This window comes from Chrysochloris asiatica, unplaced genomic scaffold (assembly GCF_000296735.1).
Source record: "Chrysochloris asiatica unplaced genomic scaffold, ChrAsi1.0 scaffold00109, whole genome shotgun sequence".
In the NCBI taxonomy this organism is placed as follows: Eukaryota; Metazoa; Chordata; class Mammalia; order Afrosoricida; family Chrysochloridae; genus Chrysochloris; species Chrysochloris asiatica.
The window spans coordinates 8,913,001-8,923,289 of record NW_006408627.1 but is presented as its reverse complement, the minus strand read 5'-3'; the positions used below and the strand labels follow the sequence as shown (position 1 = coordinate 8,923,289).

Sequence of the window (10,289 nt, the reverse complement as noted above, 5' to 3'; positions counted from 1 at the left end):
GGGAGGTGGGCAATACACAAGCAGGGGGAGGGGAATGGAAGAGCAAGGCTGATGGGAGAACAGTTAGACAGGTTCACATGGGCTAAGTGGGACAGAGGTAAATGATGATGTACGCACAACCTTGGAACAACAGGGCTCCAGGATACAGGAATTGAGGCACAGTTTGAAGGGGTAAAAGAGGGGAATAGTGTTAAGATTCTTGGCTGTCTTTTCAATCTTGGTTTCTCTTGCCTACCATTTTAAAATAGACACTTGAGGTGGGGAGAAAGGAATCATCACTACAGAAAGCTTGTAAGTCCGTCTTCAGCCTATATCTGATTGGAATACCTTAAAGGGGGCTAGAAGTTGCCCAATGAAAGAGACTTCCTGTGGAGCCTTTACACTGCACAAGACCATAGGTGGAATCAAGAACTCCATGCAGAACTGACTGAGGTAGAAAATTTCCACTGGAAAGGATGAGTAGACCAGCCTGGATTGGCTGAAAGAACAGAAGATATTTTGTGAAAGAAAGACCGGTAGGAAAAATCTGAAACAATAATGGCAGTCTGATTGATTACTACAAGAACAGGTAAGCTGTTTGCCCAAGAGCCATTAAGGCAAGTGGTCAGGACCCCTCCGAGTAAACCCACTTCCAAGACTGAGACTCAAGGGGAATACATGAGCAGGCATGTGGTCTGGCTGGTGAATGCATTGGTCACTGATAAGGGAAGAGGAGAAAAAAACAGCAATGAAGTTTCGAGCTGAGCCTTCACCACATTCTATAGACCCTCATGAACCCGGCTGGAGACCTGGATTGCCATCAGTCCATCAAACCCAGGGACTCTGGGACCCTGTGATATGGCCACAGAGGACTAGAGCGGAGAGTGTAGTGTCCAGCTGATATGAAGTGAGGGGAGATGTACAAGAACACCCATACTTGCAGATAGTACCCACTTGACCTGGCTTCTATGGCTGGATGATCAGAACTCGACTAGAAGAAGAAAGAAGGGGTGGGGGTGGGGGGAGTAAGCTGCTACAATTTGATGAACTTTACCTCTACTTATGGACATAGTACATAAGTAGTACAGCAAGGATCACTCCCACCCCCTCGGTACACAGGACTGACAAGGATGGGCAACATAGACATTGGCTACCCCAAATGAGGGGCCTATAAAGACAAGAAGTGACTGGCTTACAAGCTTTCAAGAGGGAGCCTAGTTCCAGATGGGGCTGGGGAAAATAGAACCATCACTGAATGATATCCAATCCATTGGGACCAGGCTGGCAAAAGGAAATGGGGATAAGACTCTTGTGGTACAATAATGAATAATCACCAACAGGTCTGACTGTGAGGTTAAGAAATTTAAAGGTAGTTTTTTTTTTTTTTTTTTTTTGACAAAAGGAGGAGAGTGATTGATTTTGCAGCCCAAGAGTGGAGCTCCCTGATCCCATCAAGTGAGAAGAATGGAGAGTGGGACCCTACCCAGAGAGGCAGTGACACAAGGAATGGAGACAGAGAAGATGATGTGGACAGATGAAGCAGCTGGGGACACTGGACTCAGGGGTGGAGAGGGCCTGTGTGTTGGCAGCTGGGGAGATGGGGATGGGCCTGCATGGTGTATCCTTTGGGGTTATATGATGATACATGGAGGGGGTTGGAATAATTGCAATGAAATGAAATACGATAGGATGAGTGTAAAGCTGATGTTCTGCCATGTAGACCTCACAATAAAAAAAAAAAAAAAGATAGTATAGTATTGGAAACAATTCAAAACCTGAGAAAGAGGTCCAAATGATTAATAATAAAATATCAAAAATGGACAATACACTAAAGGACAAAGGAGTAGAATTGAAGTGATGGAAGCCAGAACCAGCAAGCTGGAAGACAAATCTCTCAATACTGCTAAAACAGAAGAGCAAGAAGAGAAAAGGATTTAAAAAATCTGAAGAGAGTCAAGGATTCATGTTGGACAACATGAAGAGGAATAACTTAAGAATTGTTGGCATTCCAGACCAGGAAGAATTACACAAGTCCACAGAGGAGATTTGCACATCAGCAATTGATGGTCTGTTCCACAGTCTGCTCCTGGCCTTGTCTTCACTGATGATATGGAGCTTTTCCATCTTCTCCTTCCACAGATGTGATAGTTGAGGACTTCTAGAAGAAAATTTCCCATGCAACTTGAAGGATGAAAAGATAAGTATTCAAGAAGCTGAACAAACCCCAGGAAGGATAGACTCCAAAAGAAAATTACCAAGACATATCAGACATATCATAATCAAGCTCTCCAAAATAAAAAAACAAGGAGAGAATCCTAAAAGCAGCCAGGGAAAAGAGAAGTGTTACCTACAAAGGCAAACAAATCAGATTAAGCCGGATCTCTCAGAAGAAACCATGCAGGCAACAAGGCAGTGGGGAAACATATATAAAAGCCTAAAAGAAGCAAATTGCCAACCAAGAATCATCTATCCAGCAAAGCTGTCAATAAAATTTGACAGAGCAACAAAACATTCCAGGATAAAAAGAAGCAAAGAGACTTTGGCAAAGCCACCCCCACCACTTCAAAACATCCTAAAGGGAGTTATTTTGACTAAACATGAACAGACAACAACCAGAGATTGACAAGTGTGGCAGCACCACCCAGAACCCAGTCGACAGATAAAAGTGTCCAGAATAGAACAAAATTACAACAACGAATTCAGAGGACCTGGGAAGTCAGTCAAAGAGCAAAATAATGACAATGTTAAAGAAGGAGAAAATATAGGAGCAGAGATCTAGGTGGTGAGAAGGTCAGGTAGATTTCAGGATAAAATAAACTCAGATGGAAGAGAAAGTTAGTAAATCATAGGGTAACCTCAAAGAAAATTAATACTTCACAGCATACCAAGAAAATGAAGATCCAAGAAGAACATGGGAACATTAAATCTAAGAAGAAACTGACAAGAAATAGTACAAAAAAACATGAACTCAGCACAAGAAGGCATGCAGAACAAAGGAACGAGCAGCACCACAAAAAACTAACATAATGACAGCAATTAATTCATACCTATCGATAACTACATTGAATGTCAATGGATTCAATGCACCAGTTAAGAGAAAGAGAGTGACAGAATGGATAAGAAAACAGGACCCTTCAATATGCTGCTTGCAAGATACACACCTTATACACAAAGACAAAACCAGATTAAAAGTTAAAATGATAGAAAAAAATATACCAAGCTAATTGCAATAAAAAATGAACAGGAGTAGCAGCACTAATCTCTGATAAAATAAACTTTAAGGCAAAAACCAGCATACTAGATCAAGAAGAGCTTATCTTACAGTGTCACACCAGGACTTACTATTCTAGGTCTAGTTTAGCCCTAATAAAGAGGTGTGACCCTTCTCAGGCCTCTATGGTTGTCCTGAGTGTTCAGTGAGGTGTCTTTAGTCTGGATGCTGAGAATTTCCATGTCTTCCAGCCTGTATTAGCTCTAGGAATTGCTCAACTGTTAACCTCCTGGCAGCTGTTCTTAGAATTGCTTTGCAGAGAGTTCTGCCTGCTGCGTGCCAGGATCATTATTCAGTCAGACATTCAGAACACATTTACACAGAGTTCCTTTCTGTCTTGTACTCTGCCACCTCAGCTTCCCCAAACACTGATCACTTCGGGAGGCTGTCATAGTCTTGTTGGTCTCTCCTCTCTGCATTCTCATCTAGAAATTGCCTCCAGAGGAACTCAGGGTCATCCTCAAATGATAATGAACTGCCTATTGTCCTACTAGGACTCCTGGCATGGTACTGTAGGATCAACACTGAACTGTGAACCACAAGGTCAGCAGTTTAAACCCACCAGCTGCTTCTTGGGAACCCTATAGAGGGTCGCTATAAGTTGGATTCAACACTACGGCACTTATCAAGAACAGCAATAATTTCCCCAGTATATGAAAACAGCTGTTACATATACAATGTCCAGTTTTCATGTTTTGTTGTGATGGTGGTGGTTAGTGTTGTGTGCTTTCTGGTGTAAGCACAAGTTTTGTACTAGTTCTTCCAGAGGCTGTAATTTTAAGTTTAATTGGAAACATCATTAACAAGCCAAGTTTTTTTCCCCCTCTTTACAAAAATGTGTAAGTTCAAGTTATGTCCTTGAGATGACCTAGAAGTAATGGCAACTCAGTTGAAATTGGTATTCTGTTGACTGGATTATAAATGCCAAATGCCTTTCCCTCTGAAAGGAAGCTGGGGCTCCTTGCAGCAAAGAGCAATTCCAGTGTTGAGACAGAACATGCATACAATTAGCCTGGAACAGCTTGTTATGCCAGAAAGCAAGGAAGCTTTTGAAGAAATATGGCCAAGGGAGCCAGATGAAAGGGTACACATTGGAAAAAGAATTTCCAAATACGTATTTTTATTTAGTAAATTAAAAAAAATACACAAGTCCTTAATGCTATATACAAATCCTTAGTGATATTTAAATAAAGATACAGACAAAAATGACATCTTATTCATTATCATTAAAATTAACTTTAGCACAAACAGCTCCTTATGAAAATTGGTAACTAAAGAAAAAGGATACTGCATTCCATTGCAGTGAATGGTTTTATAGATTAAGCAAATAGCCCTGATTGACAAGGAAATTTTCTTCACAGACTCCCAGTTACTAATTTTGGAAAGCTTATGCAAGGGGCTTCAAAAAATGGAATTTTCCCATGAATGTTTTGAAACTTCCTTGTATCACTACACCTACACCCACTTCACATTTATTGACTGTCTCATTATCTGGCACTTTATACTTACCATAAAAATTTTAAATACCTACTGCCAACTATTTTGCATACTAACAATGCACATCTGACAGTAACAAATGCTGAGGTGTATGGCAAGAGTAATGTTGGCTATGATAGTTAAGGTTAAGTGTCAATGCGGTTGGGCCATAATTTTCAGTGGTTTGGTAGTTATTTAATGACATAGTCATCCCTCCTTTTGTAATCCAATATGTTTATTCTCCATTTTCCGCACAATGTTGATTTTTGCATAATTATCATGTCAATAAGTGAGGAGTGGGAATATTTTGCAAACCTTAAAAAAAGATGCTATATAGACAAAGATCATAAATGGATGAAATTATTAAATAAAAGGCTTATAGGAAACTTTGTGATGGAAAAACATATGGTTACCACCTGAGTCAATTAATAAACCTTAGCAAGAACAGAAATGAGACAACTAAACATAACATAATGAATTATGGATAAATGGAAATAAATTGGACGTGGGAGTTACTTTTTAAAAAAATCCTTCAAAAACAGTAACTACAAAAATATCAGAAGTGATAAATGAAGAAAAGATAGTTAAATACCAATAACTATTGAATCTTGAGGTTTATTGTATACATTTGAAATTTTTAATAATTAAAAAAGACACATACCTGCATTTTAAAAAATGAATCCGCTGCCAATAATTTCATTTTAGAATGAAAATTAAAGGTAAATGGAAAGGCACTGAAAACAACTGGACTGAAGTTTTCTTTAGGTAACTAGAAAATAAGCAGGCAAAACAGTTTTGATAATAATAAAAAAGGAGAAAATCTTCATTCCTTTACCTTTTCACTTTAAATTCTTTCCCTTTATACTTTTAGGCTGTATTCTCAAGAATCCAAATGATTGAGAAACACATTTCTTTAAAAATATATGTGCCTTGTGAGGGAAAGACATGCACGTTTTCAACAATCAAATCATCTAATTTAGAAAATTTTACAATGCAATGAGATAGTTTTCAAATCTTGATTTTTCAGGATACCTATACAGTTACTAAAGGAGTTCTGGTAGTGTAGTAGTTACAAATAGGGCTGCTAACCTCAAGGTCAGCAGTTTGAAACTACTAGCCATTCCATGGGAGAAAGATGAGGCTTTCTGCTTCTGTAAAGATTTACAGCTTTGGAAACCCTGTGCAGGGTCACTATGAATCAGAAACAACTCCACCACAGTACTTAACAACAACAAAAATACAGTTACTAATGGATCCCATTTAAAATGCAAACATATTCAGAAGTAAAACTGTGACTCTTACCTGGCCCATATTTTGTAAGCATAGTCTGAATTTATCTGTACAGAAGTTGAGCCATGTGGAGAGTTCATCTATATTAAAAGCATTTTCAGGCAGTTGAGAGTTAGCTTTGTTTACCTTAAAGACAATGTGACCAGTGAATTTCATTTTATATTAGTAATATGATATATATGTGTATATTAGTTAATGAATATTAACTTGATACACTATGTAAAGGCTTTCAAGTGTGTAGACCATAGCAAACTATGAGAACAATGTGAATAATGGGTATTCCAAAGCACTTGATTGTGCTCACGAGGAGCTTGTACATAGACCAAGAGTCAGTAAGAATAGAACACGGGGATACTGAATGGTTTAGAATCAGGAAAGGTGTGTCCCAGGGTTGTATTCTTTCACCATACTTATTTAATCTGATGCTGAGCAAATAATCATAGAAGCTGGATTATACGAGGAACATGACCCTGACTTCTGTGGGTATTCAGTCAATTCCTCAGAATATTCTTACATTCTTAGCTCTGCTACAAGCACAATTTGATTCCTCTTTTGTTGAGATAATTACAGTTGAGATAAAAAAGCAGGAGGACAGTATAAACAAGGCTTGTGATTTTCAGTGCCACTGACTCCACGTAGGCCTACTAGAATAGACCTTGCACTCTGGGTGGTCCAAATGTCCTCAGCGCCAAATCCTGATGGCCTTACCTGATTTTCTATAGTGGGAGTGAACAAATATTTTAATATGGACTATTCGATGGCACTTAACAACAACAACAACAATTAGAATCACAGGATTTATCAGTATCCATTAGACCTTAGCTGGTTTGAGCCCTAGTCCTCTGCAAACCTTTTAGTCTTGTCTTTTTATTTAATTCTTTCCTGAGTTATAACATATATTCAGTAAAGTAAATAAATCTTAAATGTACGGTTTGATGAATTTTTACACACATATACACTTGTGAAAGTACTGTCTGCATCAAGACCTGGAACACTTCCAGCAGCTTCTAGCAGATTTCCTCCTAAGTCAATCAACCTTACAGCCAAAGATATGACTTTTCTGACATCTATCACTATAGCTTTACCTGTTTTTAAAATTGATATAAGTAAATCATAGAATATGGACTCTTTTGTGCTTCTCTTTTGTGTGTGTGTGTGTGTGTGTGTGTGCTTATCTTTTGCTCATCACTAGACTGGTAAGATTTATCCACGTTGCATGTATCTCTGTGCTTTTCTTAATGAAAGAAGTCCATTACAAAGAACCTCCCTAAATCCTCATAAGGTTGCTCACTTCTTAAATCTCCAAATATTTTCTTTCAAACAGTTCCCTTTTACATAGTACCTTACAAATTGTGAAGTATAGTTATTTAATATTCTGCAATAATTGATTTAGCATAATTCTTAGGAAGACAAATGGCTGAGACCTAAGAGATTTTGATTTATAAAAATGATACATGCATTCCTTTAGATGAGCTCTTACCTTATATACTTCTTTCATCATTCTTAGAAGAGCTTTAACATTATAGTGACTTTGACTGTTTTCAATCCAAAAAGTCATTTGACCATTGATGGCAGTTTTGAGCATCTGGACCAATGTGTTCAGAGACGATTTAGGCAAAGTTGCCCAACATTTTTCTGAGGGGGTATGAAAGCAACGTAAGAGATACAGACCAAAAGAAGTAAAAAAAAAAAAAACTCCCTCAGTTCTACTGGGTTTTTAATGTAAGAAAGAGATAATATTTTCCAATTTGGGGAGGATAATGGATAAAATATCTTTTCTAAGGAAATCATCTGGGAAAACATTTAATACTCACAGATATGGGGGGGGGGGACTGCCTCCCCAATCAACTCTTGTTGGGAGCAGCTGAGCTGAGGTTCCCTGACGTGGGTGTACTTTAACCTAAGGATTACAACTGAATGGTTATGGTCCAGAAACTCAGGCTGCATTCAAGTCAAGCCTCACCCCCAAGGAACTTGCAGGGCTGCCTCAGGGGACAGGAGACTTATAAGGTGTTTTCCTTGTATGACCTTCAGCTCAAGTCTGCAAAAACATCTAGCTGCCCTATCCCTGTTTCCCTAGCAACTAAATTATTCTGATAAAGTCCCACTTACTGCATGCATCAATAACATCAGATGTTTTTGCACTCTTTTCCCTGCCCCCAGCACCTCCCCTTGAGCTGTGTATATAATAAAGTCACTACCTTGGTCAGTGCCACAGTATCTCCATCAGAGTGCTGCATCCCACCTGGTCCTAACTTTATTTATTTCAATTGTGTCTTGTGTCTTTTTTTTTTTTTTTTCATTTCTAATCTCCTGTTGCCCCTACTCGGGTTTAATCTCTCTGTGCGGGTTGTGGAGTATAGCCAATTTTTGGATGCAGTAGTTGGCCACAGCAAACCCTCATTATAATTAAAAATTAAAATTCAAAATTCTGACAAAATTTGTTGATAGATCAATTTATGCTTGATGTTTTCATTGATTTCATAATTTTTAAATGGACAATTCTACAGGATGTCTATGAAGTCTGAAAACATAGCTGAATATCCATATATCTGGAGTCCTGGTGTGGCATTGTAGGATAAGCACTGGACTGCTAGCTACATGGTCAATGGTTCAAACCTACTAATGGCTCATCAGGGTCTCTATGGGTCAGAATCGACTTGACAGCACTTAACAACAACAACAACAACATCTATATATCTATGTACCTATACCTATAACTGAACAGACTTGATGGTACTTAACAACAACATACCTATAGCTATAACTATGTCATCAAGGATATTTTCAATCTGTGAAAAGTAAACACAACATACAAATATATGTATATTTGTATACAAATACATACATATATTTGTATGTTGTGTTTATAGATATACATATGGACTCTGGTGTGGTGCCCCATAGGAGAAGCACTGGACTGAGAACCACAAAGTTGGTGGTTCAAACTCACCAGCTGCTCCTCAGAAAGGCTGTACAGTGTCACTATGAGTTAAAATTGGCTTGATGGCACTCAACAACAACATTGATGTATATGGAATATAAAAGAGTTCTGGTGTGGCACTGTAGGATGAGCACTGGACTGCTGACCAGGTTGATGGTTCAAACCTACCAGCCACTCCCTGGAAACTCTATAGGGTCACAATGAGTAGGAACTGACTCAACTGCACTTAACAACAACAGTGTAATATAAAAGAACTTAATACTTTTATTTTGGTATTATTGAGGTTGCAGTCTAGATTACTGTACTCACAGATAACATTCAGAAAACTGTCAATTGTTAAAATATCAATCTAGTGTAATTAAAATAGTATGACTGAGATACATGGACTGCAAATAAGTCTAATAGAGATCCCAGAAGTCGATATAATACACATGAGACTTTGTTGTATGATAAAGATGGCCTTACATTCGAGGGGGATTCAAAAGTTTGTGGAAAAATGAAGTTAAGAGATAATGGAATTTTTCCATGAACTTTTGAAGTCTCCTCATATTAATGGGAACAAAACAGAATATTCAATAAAAAGGTTGAGACATTCTGAAAGCAGTCCAGAAAAAAAATAAAGTATAACTAAGATCAACTTAATAAAAATTAAAAAGTTAAATAAAAAAATGAAACAATAAAAATTTTAATAGCAGCATGAGAATTAAAAAAAAAAAGTTCAAAGTACATAGAACTTTGTACATATGATCCCAAACGCAGAAGCTATCAGAGAAATTGTTACTATATTAGGCAGCATACGACTTTAAAAATATTTATAGCAAAACTACTACAAAGAAAAAGATTTTAAGGATAACATAAGAAAAATATTTCCAACTCATATTGTTGATAAAAGATTAATTACATTAATAAAGAACCTCTAAATTTTAAAAGGAGTCCTGGTGTGGTGCTGTGGGTTGATGTACCAAACTGCAAAGATGTTTGACTGCAAGATCGGTGGTTCAAGGTCACCAGCTGCTCCTCAGAAACCCTATACAGGGTCACTATGGGTTGGAAACCATTCATTGGCACTTAACAATAGCAACAGCAACAAATTTTAAAAAATACTAACAACTTATGAAAAAATAAGCACAAAAGAGGAACTGACAACTCACAGAATACAGTGCAAAATGGATCTGGAAGCCTGGAGCAGCTAGAAGAACAGAAGATACTTCTTGAAAGAAAGACTGTCAGGAAAAATACAAAACAATAGAGGCAGACCTACTGTTACTACAAGAACAAGCAAGTTGCTTGCCCAGGAGACATCAAGGCAAGTGGTCGGGTCCCCTCAGT

The 10,289-nt window shown here is 37.9% G+C and overlaps 1 protein-coding gene across 1 annotated transcript in view; it reads right to left on the bottom strand.

Annotated features, from left to right (window-relative positions):
* The window catches only part of HERC6 (HECT and RLD domain containing E3 ubiquitin protein ligase family member 6), an 88,090-nt gene that overhangs the window by 46,030 nt on the left and 31,771 nt on the right, over window positions 1–10,289 (bottom strand). The window contains exons 11-13 of the mRNA XM_006867774.1: window positions 7,497–7,651; window positions 6,029–6,142; window positions 5,388–5,495 (exon numbers count right to left, since the gene is read on the bottom strand). Of these exons, the coding sequence (XP_006867836.1) occupies window positions 5,388–5,495; window positions 6,029–6,142; window positions 7,497–7,651 (377 nt within the window). The remainder of the gene's footprint in view (window positions 1–5,387; window positions 5,496–6,028; window positions 6,143–7,496; window positions 7,652–10,289) is intronic.